The sequence below is a fragment of the Rutilus rutilus genome, assembly GCF_951802725.1.
Source record: "Rutilus rutilus genome assembly, chromosome: 6".
NCBI classification, from domain to species: Eukaryota; Metazoa; Chordata; class Actinopteri; order Cypriniformes; family Leuciscidae; genus Rutilus; species Rutilus rutilus.
This window is the reverse complement of record NC_140214.1, coordinates 31,303,239-31,325,454: the sequence shown is the minus strand read 5'-3', so window position 1 is coordinate 31,325,454 and position 22,216 is coordinate 31,303,239. Positions and strand designations below refer to the sequence as shown.

Below are 22,216 nucleotides of genomic sequence, written 5' to 3'. Positions count from 1 at the left end.
TGAGTATTAATTCAGCACTTGCGGGTAGATCGGTGTCCTTATTCCTTTATATCCGCGGGACTCGCATGTGGCGCTGATCTCTGTCTCTCATTAGCAATCGCGACCTGCTTCATACCACAGTCATGTTAAAAACATCAGTGTATTCACTCATCCATAAACATTATTAGATCCTTCGGCATGACGGCAAGTTCCATAATTCCGCTTATGCGTCATCAACCTACACCTTTGTTATTGTAAGAGGTTAAGCAAGCCTGGTTAGAACCTGGATGGGAGACCTCCTGAGAAAACCAGGTTGCTGCTGGAAGAGGTGTTAGTGAGGCCAGCAGGGGGTGCTCACCCTTGGTCTATGTGGGACCTAACGCCCCAGTGTAGTGATCGGGACTGGACCTAACGCCCCAGTGTAGTGATCGGGACACTATACTGCAAAGAGCACCATCCTTCCAATGAGACGTTAAACCGAGGTCCTGACTCTCTGTGCTCATTAATCCCCTGGGGTCGGCGGTATCGCTGGCGATACCAGCTCGCTTTTTTTTTTAGCAGTTCAAAAGAGATTCATTTTGCTCTGTTGACTTTGATATTACAAACAAGTTTCATACATCAATCGATTCTGTTAAATGCGTATTATTTTTGTGTATACTCACAATAAAAACAAAGTGTTGTGCTTTTTGCCAAATAAAGAAAAATAAACACGAAGCGAGTTCTGCCTTCTCTCTGTCAGTGAAGTCCATTCTGAAACGCGTCCGAAAATGAACAATAACTCAGCGAATACTCAGTCAAACAGGCATACAGACACACAGGCATGAAGCTTGAATTCTCTTCTTTTAAATGAAGTAATTTATATAAAAAACAAATATTCTCAGTTCATGTAATCTGTAAGAAAAGAGCAAGATGTCAGTCGTTCTCATCTCATCTAATTATTTTTAATGTGACCCCGCCCACGGAGAGCGTGCGCTATTCAAACGCAAATGAATGAGGCAATCCACGCAAACCTGTGAACGCCCCCATATCAGCTCAAGAAAACACAAGTTTATTCAGATCATTACTTGTTTACACCGTCTCGCAGCGCTGTGAGGAATAATAATAATGGAAAATGTACCTCAGAAGTGCGGGTATTTCGAGGAGCAAGGATCCGACTGAGCTGAGGAATACTGTAGGCAAGGCAAGGCAAGGCAAGTTTATTTATATAGCACATTTCATACACAATGGCAATTCAAAGTGCTTTACATAGAAGAAATTAAAATAATAAAAAGAAATAAGAATAATTAAAACAGTTTAGAAAAATAAAAAATAAAATACAGTACAAACAGTCGGACGAACATTGGCACAGTGCTCATTCAGTAAATGCATAGTTAAACAGAAGTGTTTTGAGTCTGGATTTGAATGTGACTACAGTAGGAGCACATCTGATCTCCTCTGGAAGCTGGTTCCAGCTGCGGCTGGCATAATAGCTAAAAGCAGACTCGCCATGCTTAGAGTGAACCCTTGGTATTTCAAGCTGATATGATCCTAATGATCTGAGTGATCTGTTGGGTTTATATTCAGTGAGCATATCTGCAATGTATTGAGGTCCTCCTAGGCCATTGAATGATTTATATACCAGTAATAATACTTTAAAATCAATCCTAAATTTAACTGGGAGCCAGTGTAAAGACCTGAGGACTGGTGTGATATGTTCATATTTTCTGGTTCTGCTCAGAATCCTGGCGGCAGCGTTCTGTATGAGCTGCAACTGTCTTATGGTCTTTTTGGGAAGGCCAGTGAGGAGTCCATTACAATAATCCACCCTGCTGGTGATGAAAGCATGCACAAGTTTCTCTAGGTCTTGTCTGGAAACAAAGCATCTAATTCTTGCAATATTTTTCAGATGATAGTATGCTGATTTAGTTATTGCTTTGACATGACTACTGAAACTAAGCTCTGACTCTAGTGTCACACCAAGATTCCTGACTTGATTTTTGGTTGTTTGACCCCTAGAGTGAAGGTATGCGTTCACCTTGAGAACTTCATCTTTGTTTCCAAACGCAATGACTTCAGTTTTGTCTTTGTTTAACTGAAGAAAGTTTTGACACATCCAACTGTTGACTTCATCAATGCATTGGCACAGGGAGTCAATGGGGCTATAATCGTTGGGCGATAGGGCTAAGTAGAGCTGTGTGTCGTCTGCATAGCTGTGGTAAGCAATTTGGTTCTTTCTCATTATTTGGCTCATTGGGAGCATATACAGGTTGAACAGGAGTGGCGCAAGAATTGAGCCTTGAGGGACTCCGCATGTCATGGATGTCCACTCAGACTTATGGTCTCCTATACTCACATAATAACCTCTCCCATCTAAGTATGACCTGAACCATTTTAGGACTATCCCAGAAAGCCCCACCCAGTTTTCCAGCCTGTCCAGAAGTATGTTGTGATCGACAGTGTCAAATGCAGCACTGAGGTCGAGTAGTACCAGCACTGATAATTTGCCTGAGTCAGTATTTAAGCGAATATCGTTTATTATCTTTATGAGCGCTGTCTCTGTGCTGTGGTGCGGTCGGAAACCAGATTGAAAATTGTCAAAGTATCCATTCGAGCATAAGAATTTGTTCAGCTGATTGAAGACAACTTTTTCAATGATCTTACCTATGAAAGGAAGATTTGAGATCGGTCTATAGTTGCTTAATATGGTCTTATCCAGATTGCTCTTTTTCAGGAGGGGCTTGACAACTGCAGTTTTTAGGGAGTTTGGAAAACTCCCAGAGAGAAGTGAAGCATTTACCACTTCTAGAAGATCTGCTTCTAAACTGTTTAACACACTTTTGAAAAACGATGTGGGAAGTGTGTCAAGAGCGCAGGTTGATGTTTTAAGGTGCTGTACGGTTTCTTCCAAAATTTTGCCATCAATTTCTTTGAAATCAGACATAGTAACTACTTTCTCAGGTGGTTTGATCTGTCTGACCCCAGCGCAAGACAAGGATGTGCTGATCACCTTTCTGATATTATTGATTTTCTCAGAGAAGAAAGAAGCAAACTCACGGCACTTGCTGTCTGAGAGCATTTCACTGGGAATCTGGCTTGGGGGGTTTGTCAGTCTCTCTACAGTAGCAAAAAGAGTGCGTGTGTTGTTTAAATTGCTGTTTATAATATTTGAGAAGAAGTAGTAAGTAAGTAGTAAGTTTTTTTTCCTTCTCAAGTGAATCGCGTTTCTATTTGTGAATGAATGAACGGCAGAGATGCGCGCTGTTTACCACAGCTCGCAAAAAGACCGTTTAAATTTAAATCGCTTTCTGTGTGTGAATGAATGATGATGTTTTAGCAGACTGTATTGCTATTCTGAGATGAGTAAAAATCGACTGAAATATGTTGAAATAAAATGTAGGCTATTTGTATAAGCAACGTATTAAACTGCAAATTAACATTTATATGCCCTAATATTTCATAAAAACAAGGTTACAGTCAGGCGAAATATGAAAGACAACATTTTGTTGACTAGATTTACTGTAGAATATACTGCCACATCAAATAAGCTTTTGTTTAGCAATTTCTGCTCATATGTTATATATATATATATATATATATATATATATAATACTATTTTTGTCAAAAATAAAGTCATCAACTAAGATGTTAGCTGTTCCAATGTTGGCTATATTCAAACTAATGAATACATATGATAAAATGTAGGCCTATAATCATTTTTTTACAAAGAAAGAGTACACTTGAAATATTGTTGAAATTGTAATTATTGTTGTAATTGTAACCTTTTTAATAAAATAGCAAAACATATTTACAAGATAGATGTAAGCAAAATCTTAAATGGTCAATATAAGTCTTCTTCTAAATATATCTTTTGTCCTTGCATTGTGGCTCAGTCAGTGTCACACCTGAATGAATGGCTCATTATGCAGAGTGGGTGGGACATTGTATTCTCAGGTGTAAACTACTCCTCCTTCACTCCCCCCTCGCATATTGGCTTTCCAAGCAAAACCTGTTTACACAATTTAAATCAATGTATTGGTTTATGTGAAAGATAAAGCAAGACTATTTTCACATAATTTTGAAGTAGACATCTGACTGTAGTACTTTTACTTGTACTTGAGTAAAATTTAGTAACATTTAAAATGAAGTAGACATCTGACTGTAGTACTTTTACTTGTACTTGAGTAAAATTTAGCAAGGGGTATCTGTACTTTTACTCAAGTAATGAAGCTGTGTACTCTGTCCGCCTCTGCTTATTGGTTCAAATCACTTACTGAGACAATCGTTGTCATAAAATTAGTGCTGGGAAAAAATTAATCGCGATTAATCGCATCCAAAATAAAAGTTTGTGTTTGCATAATATATGTGTGTGTACTGTGTATAATTATTTTGTATATATAAATACACACATATGCATGTATATATTTTTTATTTATTTATATATAAATGATTTATATTTATATATAATATAAATTACATGCAAATATTTCTTAAATAAATACATGCATATGTGTGTATTTATATATACAAAATAATTATACACAGTACACACAAATATATTATGCAAACACAAACTTTTATTTTGGATGCGATTAATCGCGATTAATTTTTCCCAGCACTACATAAAATACATTTGTCTGTTAACAATGGTTAGGACAAAAACTCTGATTGGCATATGTCTGTTGTGATGCATTCATAATAAATTCATGCTGCTGTTTATGCTTCATTTGTTGTTTGCTCATCTAGATTTAATTTTATATATGGGTCAAAATCGCTATTAAGTGCCTTTGGTGTCCTCGTCAGAATCATAATGCAAAATAATGAAATTCTGAGGTTTTATGATAAATCATCAAACATTTACACATAGAAGTACAATGATAAATCTCTTGAAATGTGTTTTTCCTTGATTGGATGTATGTGACTTTGGCATGTCCCATACGCATAAGTGTAAAAAGTGGTTAAATTACACAAAATTAAATAAAGTTTTTCTCAACAAGTTGTTTTTCAATTTGATCATTTATATGCTATTTTCATAATAATATTAAACATATACACATGTACGTTTAGTTTCATTGGGTTGGGGTGCCGTAAAAATAAATATAAAAAAACGCTACAACCACGCTTACAAAACGTTTGGGAACCACTGCTAGAGGTATAGTGACAACTAAAAAGGCCAAAAAAAGATCTGGCCTGTTTCACTCACAAATGTATGAGGAAGCTTCTGCCTCAATGTATACAGCTATTATTTCATCTTTTTTGGCACAGCATAAACTGAACTCCTCTCTCAACACTTCAGACGTGTTATGGGAGAACCACACGCTGATATGAATCTCCCAGTCTTGCGCCAAAGATTTGCATAAACTGTGATGGGTCACAAGTCTGTCAGGCAGAATAGAGTGATTATGCTGAACTAATTCACACCCAGGGCTGCAGCACCGTGTCAGCTTTGAATAATCTTCTGCCTGATGCTTCTACAGATTGAGTCAAGATAAACTTTATCCACCAATCAAATGATTTACAAGCTTGTTCAGGTGAGATACAGAAGTTTGTCAGAATATACAAACGGGCATCAAATCATCATGGCCCAATTTTAACTGTAAGTAATTCCACTCGAATTAATGAATTAGGCCTAGATTGTGCTGTTAATGGTACGCAGCTATGCTGCAGTGCTTAGGCAATACGAATGTCCAAATATGTGTCATGCCAATAAAGCAACTAAAACCGATTGCCATTCACTGATTATTTTATAATTGGCATGTATAATTGCCTGTGTTGGACTCGCCATCTGTCCAGGGTGTTTCCCAGACACTGGGATAGACTCCAGCATATTGGCATATTGGTATACCTTCCAAATAACTTATTATATTAACTGAGTTTAAACCATTTCCTTCTGTGTACATAAACTACATGTTTAACAAAAAGTGTCCCACTTTACCTGAATTCACCCTAATTTATTTTAGTGATCTCGTATTATTTGAGGTAGGCTGCAGTGTGCAGTCAGTTGTTAATTTTAACCTTAAATTGGGCTTTTCACACAAAATTTTTAATTGTTTACTCGCTCTCATGTTGTTTGAAACCTGTATGGCTTTCATTCTTCTGTGAAACACAAAAGATAATTTGAAAAATGCTTTTGTCCATGCAGAAGTCAGAACACTGAGACATTTTTGGGTGATCTATCCCTTTAAATATACACTTATTTTTGATAAGGTTTTTGGTCTTCACTCATGTCAAATATATCTGGATTATTCTGTGATTTGATTGACGTCCTTAGGGCCAGTGTCTCATTTGGGCCATTGTTCAGCCGAACCACATCTTCAAAAATAATGTCTAATTATAATGAGACCTCATGCAGATATACCTTTGTTCCATATATAGACATATATTTTAGTCTTTGATGGGCTTTTTTATTATTTGATGTGGCTGAACCTGGATTGCAAGGTTCAGCCACATCAAATAATAAAAAAAGCCCATCAAATTCTTGCTAATGGATTATAGAGCAAAAGCTGAATAGCACTAATAACAAACCAAATCAATGTTAGGGAAAATCAGATTACTGACCACTTATAATAAACATCTTACTAACAGTGTGCACAGGCTTTTTATAGTCTATTCCACAGTGGATGAATTAGAAGTGACATGAGACGCCAACAGCTGTTTAGCAATTTGCAGTTGGTTGATACTTAATACTAGTCATTCTTGCTCTACCTAAGGACTCATTTTGTACACGAATCCATGGTCAGATACCTCCCCAGGACCTGTCACTATTAGTTAGATCAGACTTGCACAGAGAAAATGTATTATGGCTCAACGTGCCACTTTAAAATCATGGATCAATGGTTAGATCAGGCTTTGCATATGTGCACTTTGTTGCATACTAATTGCTTTTCCCAATAAGGGAAGTAGATTTGGGTTAGTCAGTTGATGTGATTAGAACAAAGGAAGATTTCTTATCCATCAGGCTACAAACACATCTAGCAAATAATTTTCATTAGGCTGTAAAAATAGCAGCAGGGCATAGAAATGAAATAATGTAGAAGCACAACAATGTCAAACTAGTTCTTAGGGACAGTTCACCTCAAAATGAAAACGCTGTTATATACTCACCCTCAAGTTGTTCCAAATGTGTATGAGTTTGCCATTGACTGCATGGTATTTTTTTTCCTATACTATGGAAGTCAATGGCTACCGTCAACTGTTTGACACAGTGTTTTTATGCAACTGGCTCTTGGTCTAAGCTGGTTTAAGTTGTTATCCACCATGGATTCCCATGGAAACACAACAGTTACTGGTAAAACATTCCACTTGTAACCAATCACAAAATAGTAGGCTGCAGCTTTCAGCTTCATAATGATAAATAGTTTCCAAATGTTATGTTTCATAATAACATGCTTTATTTCTTTATGGGACTCATCTGAGTGAGGATGTATTTTCCGAATCCTGATTTCCACAAAGGGCCCTTATATAATACTTGTCTCAAACGGCAGTGAAGGGGCGTGGCATAAGCTTCAAAGTTTAAAAACAGGCTAACTGTGTAAACGGAACCACATCTTCAAACTAGAGGTACTGCATTCATTCTTACTAATTTAATTGTACTGTTTTAATTATTCAGTTTTTAGCACTTCAGATTATAGTGTTTAAATGTGAATGTGAAAGCTGGTTCTCGCGCTATATGCATAAAATCGCGAGAATGTAGGCTACTGCTCCGTTGTCAGTTCTGAATCTGCAGACTCGAGTAAGTTGAACTCACCTGCAGGTCTTGGTTTTCACTTTGCGTTCTATTTCAGTGTTTATTAAGAATCTCTAACTGCATAACGCCGTGTGATTTTAAAATAGCAGCTAACGTTAGTTTCACTGCATGCTAATCGACTGTGTTGTGACTTTTAACGGTTGTTATTGAGGAAGCCTCGGAGTCCTTAGTTCTGTGTTCAGTTTATTTTAGAATCTCAATATTATGAACATAGTTGCATCTTATTTTGGGCATAATCTTAAACTACTTTAAATGTTGCAGCGTTAAATAGACCGTTTATTAAACCAGGTAACAGTTATTCGGACATCTTCCTGCATGCGTTTGTTTACATGCATTGCAAGTGCATTTAACCGTTACTTCTGTAATCCATATTTGGAAATTAACGTTAGTAAACCGCATTAAATGCATTGCAATGCAATAGTCTTCAGTCAGTGCAAAGTCTGAACCGCCAAGGTGTGTCTAACCCGTTAAATGAGACACAGCCAAGATGAGTCATTTACAGATTTACACCAGCCAAGCATTCACTTCTTCTTCTTCAAACATGCAGTTTTTTTTTCTTTCTTGGCTTAAATAGAGTTGGGGGGAAAAGATGTTTAAGTATTTTTTTCTAGGGGTGGGCGAAATGACCCAAATCTTATATCACGATATGAGTAATTTTATTTCATGAAAACGTTAGGCCTAGGCTATATCACGATAGTTATTTTTGCTTTAAATGAGGTTTTAATGATATTAAAATTTGATACCATTGAAATTTCATAATTCAAACCATTTTCAATATCATTTAAAAAACTAATACTAGCCTACAAATACTCTCAAGCTGTACATGAAGACTTGTAAACAGTGATAAAGAAAAAACTTTAATAATAATAATAATAATAATAAACTACATAAGATGTGTATATATATATATATATTAGTAATCAAATGTATAAAAACAAAACAAAAAAAAACAATGTATATAGTCTTTACTGTGTAAATTAACCCAGACAGCGTGTCGGCCCACACCTGGGCCATGTGGAATCCACATGTATTCTTATAAAAGTAAAAAAAAAAGTGATTCAGTCAAGAGCAGTGACAGATTTTCTCTTTTTTGTTGTTGTTTAACATTAATAGTGACAGCAGGTAGCCTAAATTTGGATGCTGTCATTTTAAGACCGACTGCACTGATCCAATATAGCCTACTCGTGCGTTTTCTTTCTCAACTGTTTACATTCACTTAAAGGGATAGTTCACTTTGAAATTAATTTTTGATATGTTTTAGCTTACCTCAAGGGCATCCAAGATGTAGGTGTCTTTGTTTCCGCAGTAGTTTCAATTTTGATATTTTTAGGTCAAACCGTTCTTGTCTGTCAGTCATATAATGCATGTCGATGGTCACTGTCTTAAAACACAAGCACAGAGTCCAAATTAAACAATTCCCCATCATAAGTACACATTGATGGCCTAAGACACGAAACGAGCGGTTTGTGTGAGAAAACGAACAGTATTTATATCGTTGTTATCTCTTGAACACAGCACACGTCCAAATGATCTGACGGCGCGGGCGGGTATAGATATATACTAGGGATGGGACTTTTTCTCGACAAAACGACCGACATTCGACACATGCTCCACTCGACAAAAAAAATAGAGTGTCGACATGTCGAGGGGGCGGGGCTTGTAGGATTTCCAAATTGCATTTTTTTTTTTTTTGGCTTTTAATTTATTACATTTCCTCGGTTACTTTAACCTCGGTTCCCTGAGAGATAAGGGAACGAGTATTGCGTTGCAAACGCTATGAGAAAACTCCTTTTCTCGAGAAAAGAACGACCATGGTGTGTAAACAGAAGCAGCAGCGGAAATATGCACGATCCGCGAGTGTTGAAGACGTTCTGCACGGCTTTGATGGGTGCGCAGGAGGACACAAATGGGCGGCGACAGCTTCTTACAGTGGCGGGAGCTTTTTCCTCAGCGCCGTCAACAGAAAGAGCGTTAACTGTAGGTACGTACACACCGCCGCCGACTTGAGCAAAGAAGCTCTGGCCGCCCTGTCAAGGACGCTTGTCAAAAAGTACGGGGAAGCTTGACCGCTCTGAATGGTGAGTGCGCGCGCGCGCGGCCGGGACTCGCTCTCTCTCTCTCTGCTCGTGCGTGCGCGCTTAAAATTTCATATTTTGTTATGAACATTCACCCGCCAGTGTGGCGGATAGCCTTTTGAGATTTACTCGCCAAACAGAAAATCTACCCGCATTTGGCGCTTGACGGGTGTTAATTTCGGACCCTGATGTAGAATATTTTCCACCCTCCGCATTGCTGCTGCTCTTTAAAAAAGAAAAAGAAAAAAAAGGCCGACAATCCGACAAAAAGTCGACACATGGGCCTCGACAGTCGATTTCCCAAATCCCGTGTCGTTCCCATCCCTAATATATACATAGATGTCGCCTTGGCTACGGTTTCGTTCCAATGAACTGCAGTAGCCAAGGCGACATCTATTTATATATCTATACCCGCCCGCGCCGTCAGATCATTTGGACGTGTGCTGTGTTCAAGAGATAACAACGATATAAATACTGTTCGTTTTCTCACACAAACCGCTCGTTTCGTGTCTTAGGCCATCAATGTGTACTTACGATGGGGAATTGTTTAATTTGGACGATGGGGAATTGTTTTAATTTGGACTCTGTGCTTGTGTTTTGAGACAGTGACCATCGACCTGCATTATATGACTGACAGACAAGAACGGTTTGACCTAAAAATATCAAAATTGAAACTACTGCGGAAAAAAAGACACCTACATCTTGGATGCCCTTGAGGTAAGCTAAAACATACCAAAATTTTATTTCAAAGTGAACTATCCCTTTAAGACATAAATGACCGTTTACTTGCAAATACTTGGTTATTATTACACAAGTTATGTGTTTAACCATTCAAGCCCAGTTAGGTGGCAAAAAGCACACTGAAATGAGTTTCACTTTCACTGCTTATTGCGCTTTTACGTTTTAAAATCAGCTGTTTTTAAACCAAAATGCATGCAAACGATAAGCTTTCGTGACCGCACAGCAACGTCACATGAGCGTAACCGCGATAGTCCGCTCATAAAGCGGCTGTGAAATCGCGATCAATCGCATCTAAAGTAAAAGTTTGTGTTTACATAGTATATGTGTGTACTGTGTATAATTATTTTGTATATACAGTAACACACACATGCATATTGTATATATTTAAGAAAATGTGTTATTTATTTATATGTAAAATATTTATATATAATATAATTATATATAGGCCTAAAATATATATATACATGCAAATATTTCTTAAATATATACATGCATGTTTGTGTATTTATACAAAATAATTATACACAGTACGCACATATAGGCTATTATGTAAACACAAACTTTTATTTTGTTTCACAGCCATAGTCCAAAATCTCTACCGGTTGGCAAATTTCTACCGGTTAATCATGTCTACCAGTTGATCCCCCCCTACTTTTATTCAAATTTCACACTGTCCGAACACTATTATATTAATGAATGTAACTGTTTGTTGGACAGGATCCCCGAAACCATGTCTGAGCGTAGCGGTAAGGTGCAGACAGTGCTTGGTCTGATCGAGCCTGATCAGCTGGGCCGAACCATGACACACGAACACCTCACAATGACGTTTGAGTGCAGCCACGTTCCCCCAGCACCTGGAGATGAGGGTCTCGCCGCAGCTCCCATTGAGATGAAGCATCTTCACTGGTTGCAGCAGAATCCGTACAGCCACCAAGAGAACCTGCTGTTGAATCAGGAGATCGAGGCGGTGAAGGAAGAGTTGCTGTGTTACCGTAAAGCAGGAGGAGGATCCATAGTGGAGAACACCACCACGGGCATCAACCGAAATCTGCCCGTCCTGCGTCAGTTGGCGAAGGACACGGGTGTCCATGTCATAGCTGGAGCGGGGTACTATGTGGACGTGACCCACTCTGATGAGACCCGAAAGATGACCGTTGAGAAGGTTGGCGCGTGTGGTCCTGTGATTACATTGCAAAACAAAACGGATTCCATTTCTATTTTCAGAATGATGGGAATAGGGGTGTGCGATGTTGACAAAAAATTATTTCTGGGATTTTTTTGATAACGTCAATTAGTCTGTGTGATTTAGTGGGTCATGGGGTTCGGGGCCCTTTGCTAAGGGCTATCCGGTCCCTGTACGACCGGAGCAGGAGCTTGGTTCGCATTGCCGGCAGTAAGTCAGACTTGTTCCCGGTGCATGTTGGACTCCGGCAGGGCTGCCCTTTGTCGCCGGTTCTGTTCATAATTTTTATGGACAGAATTTCTAGGCGCAGCCAGGGGCCGGAGGGGGTCAGGTTTGGGGACCACACGATTTCATCTCTGCTCTTTGCGGATGATGTGGTCATGCTGGCCTCATCAAACCAGGACCTTCAGCATGCACTGGGACAGTTTGCAGCCGAGTGTGAAGCGGCTGGGATGAGAATCAGCACCTCCAAATCCGAGGCCATGGTTCTCAGTCGGAAAAGGGTGGTTTGCCCGCTTCAGGTTGGTGGAGAGCTCCTGCCTCAAGTGGAGGAGTTCAAGTATCTTGGGGTCTTGCTCACGAGTGAGGGAAGGATGGAACGGGAGATTGACAGGCGGATCGGTGCAGCTTCTGCAGTAATGCGGTCCCTGTACCGGTCTGTCGTGGTGAAGAAAGAGCTGAGCCGCAAGGCGAAGCTCTCGATTTACCGGTCAATCTACGTTCCTACTCTCACCTATGGTCATGAGCTGTGGGTCATGACCGAAAGGACAAGATCCCGGATACAAGCGGCCGAAATGAGCTTTCTCCGTAGGGTGGCTGGGCGATCCCTTAGAGATAGGGTGAGAAGCTCAGTCACTCGGGAGGAGCTCAGAGTAGAGCCGCTGCTCCTCCACATCGAGAGGGGCCAGTTGAGGTGGCTCGGGCATCTTCTCCGGATGCCTCCTGGACGCCTTCTCGGGAAGGTGTTCCGGGCATGTCCCACCGGGAGGAGACCCCGGGGAAGACCTAGGACACGCTGGAGAGACTATGTCTCCCGGCTGGCCTGGGAACGCCTCGGTGTCCCCCCGGAAGAGCTGGAGGAAGTGTCTAGGGAGAGGGAAGTCTGGGCATCCCTGCTTATATTCTGTGCGTTGGTTAATGTATTTTTTTATAAAAGGGTGATGGTTTCCACCTTAAACTGATTTAACCTAAGTATTTTTTTATCTTATTAGATAAGATTACAAGGGTTACAAGCACCAAGTCCAAGCCTCGCACAACGAGTGCAAGCATATTCGTATATGCTTGCACTCGTTCACTGACTAGATATATTTGAAATAATGTAGGCCACTTTTTACTGGTAACTTGAGACATTTGGCATTATCAGGATCCAAAATATTCCCCCATTGCATTATTATACATTATTATATTCAACATTATAATAGTTTAATGTAGTACTGACACTAAACTCTGTAAACTGAATTTTTTTCTCACACAGTAATTTTTTATTTTGGGTAAACTATCCATGATACAAATTGTCATTATCAACGATACATATTGTTGCATTTTTGTATTGCGATATATTGTGACACGATATATTGTTACACCCCTAGATCAACAAAATCTATTTTTGCACTGCTGAAGTGGAACAAAAGATACACCTAAAGGAGCATTTAGATGTATTTACGCTGCAGTTACAATTGCATAAATAATGCTGAGATTGATTTAAAAATTAAATTGGCATATGAAACTAAAACCACCTGTAGGTGGCGACAAGTCACTCTCTTAATGAGTGAGTCTTTAAATTATTCCTTAAACCGATTCGTCTGATTCATGTGAACGCATAATTTCTTGAGTAGGTATTTATTTTGAATAAGTAATTACTTCACGGCCGCTAAAAAAGTATGTTCTGTATAGAATGAGTGTGTGTAGTATGAATGTAATCTGGAGGCACTACATGCATCATGTTGTCATTATCATGTGAACTTTATCAAGATCATTATCCCGTGGCCTTATGGGATAGTAAAGAGTTCATCGAATAGTGTTCACAATCTCGCTGTAAGAAGAAGTAGGTCATCTGGATACTTTTTGCCTACTCTTTAATGAGTACTGTGAATTCGAACATACTTTTGTCACTTACTGTTTTTCGCCTACTATGTAGTAGGGAAGTATGCGATTTTTGGATGCAGCCTCTGTCTTTATGAATAGATCATTGAATCATTCAGGTATGAAACACCATTGTGTTGCTCACCACATTTCTGGTAATGCTTTATTTGGAACTGCACTTTTAACTTTAGAATGAGACCAAAACAACAATTACGATATTGCACACCCATAGATGGAAATGATTTGTTCCCATTTCTCAAATGTGTCATTTTTTTTTTTTTTTTCCACAAGCTTACTGACATCATTGTCAGCGAGGTGCTCCATGGAGCAGACGGCACAGAAATCCGCTGTGGCGTGATCGGAGAGATCGGCACTAGCTGGCCAATCACAGAGAGTGAGAAAAAGGTCCTGCGAGCCACTGCTCACGCTCAGACTCAGCTCGGCTGCCCCGTCATCATCCACCCTGGACGAAACACAGCCGCTCCTGGAGAGGTCATCCGCATTCTGCAGGAAGCTGGTGGAGATATCTCCAAAACGGTCATGTCTCATCTTGACAGGTAAGAAGAGGTGGGAAAACACCTGCATACTGGAACATGTTCCATAAATGGATCACTATTAGGAAGAAAAGCATAAAATATTAACAGCTGTCTGAGAACAACATGTAGGTCAGGGGTTCTCAACTCTGGCCCTTGAGGTCCACTTTCCTGCAGAGTTTTGCTCCAACTTTAATCAAACACACCTGGACAAGCTAACAAAGGGCTTCAGGATTCCTATAATGTTATAGACAGGTTAGATTGATCATGGTTTGAGCGAAACTCTAGTGTGGTCAGTATTATGCAGATACACTATCATTCAAATTTTTTGTAATATTTTCGAAATAAGTCCCAAGGCAAATTACTATAAAAACAGTAAAATTTTGACTTTTTATTCCAATTTAAAATAACTGTTTTCTGTTTTAATGTAGTCTTCAGTGTCACATGATCCTTCAGAAATCATTCTAATATGCTGATTTAGTGCTAAAGAAACATTTCTAATTATTATCAATGTTAAAAACCGTTGAAAAACTACTTAATGTTTTTGTGGAAACTGTGATACTTTTTTCCCCAGGATTCTTTGATGAATAGGTTCAAAACAACACCATTTATTTGAAATATATTTTTTTATCAATTTAATGCATCCTTGCTGAAGTATTAATTTCTTTTGAATAGCAGTATATATCAACTTCTTATATCTTCAACTTGTATCTCACAATTCTGAGAAAAGATGTCATAATTGCGAGATTTATAACACGCAATTCTGACTTTATATCACGCAATTCTTACTTTATGCCATGCAATTTGCAACTTTATATCACGCAATTCTTACTTTATATCACGGAATTTTGACTTTATATCACACAATTCTGACTTTATATCACGCAATTGCGACTATATCTCGCAATTCTGAGAAATAAAGTCAGAATTGCGAGATGTAAGCTCGCAATTGTGAGATAATCTTTTAAAAAGAGATTTTCTTTTAAAATGTTTTATTCTGTGGCGGAAACAAGCTTCCATAACTTCAGGCGCTTTTATGACCCTGGGTTTGTTTTTTGTTTATATGAAGGTCACATAAAAAATGACTACTTGTTAGTGGTACCGTGTCAGTGAAGAGCCTGAGATATGAAATATGTAGGTGGTGTATGTAGGAGGTGGTGGTGGAAATGACTTTGTGGTAGATTAAATGTTCATGAGTTATAGAAAAAAGGACAGAATTTCCTGTGATGCATGTATGTCCACTCTTGGCCGAAGTGAGTGGACAAATTAAACTAGAGTGCGAAAACTGTTTTTAAGGGAGGGACAAAAGTGCCCATTGTTGAAGAAACTCCTACTTATATACAATTCAATAACAGGCAAATTGGATAATTATTTGACACTATATTTACAGTTCACAAAACCTAATGTTTTTGTTACTTTTTCACAATCATCTCATTTATTTGAGGTTTATTAATTTTAGAGAATCTAGCACGTCACATAGAGTGATTTTTGTAGGCCAACCCGGAAGTTAGCGTCACCCTGGTTCCCTCGACAAAACCCAATAGGATTTTACTATTGGCTTTTGGATTATTGCAGAAAATGAGCTCTGTGATTAACAAAAGTTTACGATTCCTATACAATTTGTTCATGATGATAATCTTCACAAATTAACACAACGTTTATTAATTTTGAAGCCTAAATACAATCGGCAGATATAAAAAGCTTAACATAGGCTATACACAGTACGAATTACACTACGGTCAAATGACTTCAATGTCACCACCATTAAGGCACATTCACTTCAAGAATGATAACTATAATGATAATTATATTAGTGTCCACACCAATGGATGACAATGTTCTGTTTAATATAAGCACTGACACATTTATGTAGTCTGACCGCTTTAAATTCGCAAACTCTTCAAAGTCTGGTGGAATTTGATCGGCTGTCAAATGTTTTTAGCGTCAATTAGCTGGGAAAAAAAAGTTGTTCTGAAAGTGATATCGTTCTTCTCTGTCTTTATTGTTATAGTTGTAGTTTGGACTTTGCTTTTCTCATAGAATTAGAATGAGTATAGAATGGAAACAACAGTGTCAAAGAATAAAACGTGAATATATCTTGAGCTTGTTAACCACAGACCTTATTTCAAGCATTTAACCGCAAACCCATTCAAAAAACACATTGACTTCAGGACGATGGAACCGGAAGTGCTAAAATGGTAACTTTGGATTTGGATTTTGACCTACAAAAATATGTCATGCCTTTAACGCTCTATTGTGTGTCCCTTATAGAACCTTATTTGATCGTCAAGAGCTTCTGGAGTTTGCAAAGATGGGAAGCTACCTTGAATATGACCTCTTTGGCACAGAGTTGCTGAATTACCCATTCAACCTTCGTGTTGACATGCCCAGCGACAGCCAGAGAGTTCAGAAGTAAGTATCTGCCTCCAACCAGAATGCAGGCATTACATTAGATGGGTCATAAACATCTGCCTCGTTTTCTTTTTCTGGTAATCAGTACAGTACATGATTGTGGGTGTGTTTACACTTGTAGTTCAATTCGCTTGGTTCGTTTAGTCCGGACCAAAAAAACAAACATTTTGGGCCCTATTTTAACGATCTAAGCGCATGGTCTTAAGCGCACGTTGCAAGCGCACTAAGGTCGTGTCCGAATCCACTTTTGCTAGTTTAACGACGGGAAAAATGGTCTCATATCCCATTCCCTTTAAAAGCCAGTTGCGCTCACACCATGGTGGATTCGCTATTTACATGGCGGAATTTGCAAGCGGAGAAACGGTTCTGCTCGGTGTCTTTAAATAACAAAAAAAATATAGTCTAGTTGACTTTAGACCAGGTTTCAGTTGCCTCAAAATAGCAACGTGCCAACAATGCGCCTGAACTAGGGATGTCAATTTTCACAAATTCCCATGATCGATCGTCATTTAAATTAACGATCAATTAATCGATTAATCGTTAGCCGTAATACTGCCATATGCGTCTACTGCAGTGGCTGGCCAACAGCATGACAGGGTCTGCAAATGCTGCTAAAAACGCTATGTTCCTCACCAAATCAATAATGGTTATAAATATAAATAAAGGGCTAGTAGGATTGTAAAATGTTTTATGTGATTGCTAATTAAATTAATTATTCAAACTACTAATACAACGTGTCACCAACGCCTCGTATGCGCTTAGAATGTGTGACAGTTGTGGACGCGCTCTTCCTGGAACAACTGCACGCGCTGAATGAATCTGCTACCGTTAAACTGGAGCAGCTTGCTAGCACATTATTTATCTAAAAGAAATGCATCCTATATGAGATTAATCAGATATATTCAAAATAAACATAATATTACAAATTATATCTACACAAAATGACGCAAATTCATGCACAAGTGAACTTGAACTATTACGTGCCATTCATTCAGAACTACTCATGTTGTGGACGCGCTCTTCCTGGAGCAACGCGACACGGCAACTAAACCCAAATAATTCACAATGTTTTATTACAATATTGTTCTCTTTATAATGTTATGTAATATTACAGTCCCAATAGTCATTATTAGTCGTGCACTGCCGTTTGAGCTGCACGCGCTGAAGCTGACGCTTTACTACAGAGTTCATTCTTAACCAAATGCATCCAATGCGAGATAAATCAGATATAGATAGGCATACACAAAATAAACAGTATTACAACTTACATTTGCACAAAACAAAAGGCTGCGATTGCAGACGCAAACTTCTAGTCATGATGAAGGTGTAAAATGGTCCCAAACATAACTCCGGCACACTCGCTTTACATGTTTCGCGGTTGAGCAGCACGCACGCGCATGAAGACCTGCTTAATCGATGATCGATAAGTTGTATCGATTAAATGTATTATCGACAATTAATCGATCGTCGATTAATCGTTGACATCCCTAGCCTGAACACACCTCGTTTTCAGACCAGCACGCCCATGGGCGCACAGATGGGTGCAAATGCATTTGCTATTTAAACAATGTGGCGCAGGACGTGAAAATGATAACCGTGTCGGGCTGAAACTAGCAAAAAACACTTGCGTCGCGCCTGGCGCTGCATTGCACAGGGTGTATGATAGGGCCCTTAGTCTGGGTTCGCTTGCCGTTCACACTGTCATTTTAACAAACCTAAAGGCATAGCGATATGTTCACAACCTGATTGGTCGGGTTTTATTTCGCAACGGAACTTACCGAACATCTAAAACAATGCAGTGTTCTGGGATAAATGCACTCGTTGTATGTGCGTAGCCCAAATTACGAGTGTAATGAGAGCTTGTGAAATGTGTTAAAGAGTCAAAACAGCGTCAGGAATCCCTCCGTCACACAAATGAAGATCTGCTGTGAGGAGATTCGGTTCTGATGCTTGTACTGAACTGTGATGGGCAACATCGCGATTATGACGAGAAAAAACTAGTTTGTTTGAGCATTCTGTCCTTTTAGGGTCGCATCTTGTGACAACATGTCCTGTTTTGGTTCGTTTACATGTCTTCTGTCCGTGTTGCGTTCATATTTCATTCAAACCGCGTTCGTTTGGAAGTGGACAGAGACCCATCTTTCCAGAGGTCTCGATCCGCTTGTTTTGATGCCACTAGGGTTCAGATGGCAGCGTTCACACTTATTCAAATGAACCGCACTATAGAGCAATCACACCAGGGTTCATTTTAATCAAACCAAACATGCCAAGTGTGAACACACCCTGTGTTTCTTTAAACATGCAAATTTGATTGATGCTATCCATTTTATATACTGTCAACAGATCATTGAGAGTCATTTTGTCTTGTTCCACCAGCTTAGTCTTTCTGATCAGGGAAGGTTATGAAGACAGAATCCTCATCGCCCATGATATCCACACCAAGCACAGACTGACCAAGTATGGCGGTCATGGCTACTCCCACATCCTGGAGAATATTGTTCCCAAAATGTTGTCCCGAGGAATCACTCAGAACCAGGTGGACAAAATACTGATTGAGAATCCTAAACACTGGCTGACGTTTAAATAAACCAACTGCCTTAAAAGTCGATTTACTTCCTCAAGTTAACATACCAAATGTTGATTTCTACCTTTAATTGTTAAGAACATTGTTGTCCAATTGATTTTGGTGCTAAATTCCATACTTTTGTGAACATTAATCCACGGAAGATGTCAAAGTTGGGACCCATAGATCACTGTTGGGTTTAACACTAATCATTAAAGCCTGGTAAATATTTGATTTGAATATATGAACCTTTTAAGTCTAGTTAAAGTTCTCTCACCACAAAAAAAGTGGTTAAAATAAAAGCATGGCTCTGAGTCATAGAAAATGGGTGCTTTGTTTTCTTGGATGAACTACCAAAGAAAATGCTTTTAAGTAATTAGACTATTAATTCAACTCAGGGAATCACAATGAAAAAATGAAAGTGTGGTATGAGCACAGAAAGAATGGTACTGGTGCGATCAAAGTTCTAATTATGCTCAAAATTCATTATTAATCAATCGCACACTAATAATGTGCAAAATGTGCTTTCTTATATTGTGTAGCTGCATACGTCTCAAACAGTTAATGGCAATATCATGCTGAATTTAAAGATGCCCCTTTACAACAACTGACTATTAGTACTAAGGTGGTTGGATTTGACTGTATGTCTAAAGTAAGACTGCTTGCCGTACACATCTAATAATTGAAAGGCGTGCGTTCTGACAGGTCATTGTGTAGGACAGAGAGGTGTTCCTCTGGAGCAGGTGGCCGCTCACAGTGACTCCTTTAGTAAAATAATGACACTGTCAGTTGCTCTGTTCCTGTGTAACAGCAAGGTAATGTTAAAAAAAAAATCATGCCGTGTGAGTCATCCATAACGTTCTTATTAGATGACGGCATATCAATCCCGTTTCCTTCCATTTCAAGTGAAAGTGCTCCTATTATGCTATTTTAAAGGTTACCAATTTTGTTTTGGAGGCCTCCTACAATAGATGTACAATCCTCAAATGTCAGAAAACACTTTAATTTTCTCATGATATACATTGCACATCACCTCATTTCTCTAAGAGTCTGAAAACGGTTAATTCGAAGATTCATTCTCTCTAAACCCATTCTTTCCAAGAGCTTTCTCTGCTCTGATTGGTCAGATGTTCTAGCCTGTTGTGATTGGTCTGCTCTGCTTTGATTGGTCAGATGGCATTGATGGGTTGGCATTCCAGTTCAAATTGGTGATGGAATTGGCAATGGAAATGAAAGGGATTTCTAACTTGTATTCTCTCAATAACCTACGAAAGTGATACGAATTCAGCACAAACAAAATATTTTGCGCAATAAAACTGCACAATTAATTATTGAAAGCTCACATCTCGATTCAAAGACCCACTCGATCTTACTCCTACAGTAGATTCGGCTCTGTCTTTTAAACCTTTGACAAGGACGATCACAACGAACATTCAAGCGCTGAGCAAGAGAGTGCAGTTATGTATAGGTGTGAAACGGCTTCACAGTCTTTTCAACCACAGAATCATTATTTCTGTTACAGTAATTCAAATTATCAAAACACTGATGTCTACGGAAGCGCTCAAAATAGAGTAAATCACCTATTGAAAATAACTTATTGTATCAGTTACATCGTTACACCAGTAGGTGGCGACAAGCGACTGTTAAAAAATGTATTTGTCATTGAATTGTTCATTTAAAGGTGCATTAAGCAACTTTTCATATTAAAAATACCCGTTTTTCTAACCCATACATGCTTAAACAATTGCCTGATGGGCTGAATGAGCCCTTCTATGATCACTGCGATTGCCTCTATAATCCTGTACAGTAAAATAAATAAGAGGGATTCGGGACGGAATCGTCACGCTCACCTGGCTATGTCTGGCAGGTTTGTGTATTCGCCGCCATTATCCGCATCAGCGAAGACAACTCAAGCGACTTTTGCAAAAGTAGAAGATGGATTCAAAGAGACCGGCTTCTAGTTCATCCCAAACCCTAACGCAAACTCCACGTAACCGCGTGCACAACTCTGGTTGCAGTTTCGCGTGTCGCCAGAAGGGGGCATAGTTCTGCAAAAACTCAGAGACTTGCGCAATGCACCTTTAAGAGATTTGTTAAGTCACTGATTCATCTAGTAATGAACCAAGTGGTTTCTTTATGAGCGAGTCATTAAATCATTCACTCAAACTGATTTTCTTTTTAAATGACAGTTCATAAAAATGTATTAAATATACTTTTTATATAGACTGCAGCAACTAACATTTTCTCATAATCTCTGTATCATGATTAGTTGTCTATTAAGAATTGTGATCTCTATTTAAAAAGTGATTTTCAATTTCCAGAATCTTGTAGCTAATTGAGTAAAAACAGCATCATAACCTCATGTGATGAAACAGGCTGTGAGAAGGAGGGAGATTAACTCATATAGGCTACTCTTTAAATTCAAAAAAAAAAAAAATTCCTCAGCAGTTAAGATTGTTTCAGATAATTCTTATATTATATAACTAAATGTTTAGGTAGCAATTTTTTTTTTTTTTTTTTTTTTTTGTCTATGGTTCTCAAAACAAAAAGCTTTATACAACGATATACATCAAATTGTAACCATTGTTTAAGCAAAGGGATGAGTCAATATTATTATGTATTCTAAAGACTTTATCCAGATTATTTAGATTTTTGTACTAGCTTCCCTTTCCCTTAAAACTGGATTCACCTTTAAATGTGTTTAATAATTGATGATTTTCAAAGCACTAAACTGAGAGGCATTTAAATACATCTGAGAAGTCTTTGAAAGTGAATAATGATAAAATAATAATAATAAAAGAATCTGTCCAGTAAATCTGTACGAAGGTTCAAAACAGGAAGTGAGACAAGAATCGCTGACGACTCGTTTCGGAAGTTCAGAATCAGTTCTTTCTTTTAGGAGACAATCATTTATTTGGTGCACTT

At 38.6% G+C, this 22,216-nt stretch overlaps 1 protein-coding gene across 6 annotated transcripts; it reads left to right on the top strand.

Moving 5' to 3' along the window:
* The first annotated feature begins 7,437 nt into the window (after window positions 1-7,437).
* On the top strand, window positions 7,438-20,590 carry pter (phosphotriesterase related). Of its 6 annotated transcripts, none has more exons than XM_084412172.1 (6): window positions 7,438-7,515; window positions 10,384-10,494; window positions 11,236-11,680; window positions 14,075-14,340; window positions 16,588-16,728; window positions 19,105-20,590. In XM_084412172.1, exons 2-6 carry the CDS (start codon window positions 10,484-10,486, stop codon window positions 19,313-19,315), a joined length of 1,074 nt encoding a protein of 357 aa, XP_084268298.1. In that variant the 5' UTR covers window positions 7,438-7,515; window positions 10,384-10,483; the 3' UTR covers window positions 19,316-20,590. The 6 variants fall into 6 exon arrangements, with proteins under 6 accessions (XP_084268298.1, XP_084268302.1, XP_084268300.1 ...); XM_084412174.1 differs by having other exon boundaries at window positions 7,493-7,687; window positions 10,380-10,494; XM_084412175.1 differs by lacking the exon at window positions 7,438-7,515 and adding an exon at window positions 7,632-7,687.
* Window positions 20,591-22,216: the final 1,626 nt, after the last annotated feature.

Bases quoted from the DNA above. Each gene is read 5' to 3' on its own strand.
- pter (XM_084412172.1), top strand. The intron at 14,341-16,587 runs GTAAGAAGAGGT...TGTCCCTTATAG, and splicing joins GTCATGTCTCATCTTGACAG to AACCTTATTTGATCGTCAAG. The intron at 16,729-19,104 runs GTAAGTATCTGC...TTGTTCCACCAG, and splicing joins GACAGCCAGAGAGTTCAGAA to CTTAGTCTTTCTGATCAGGG.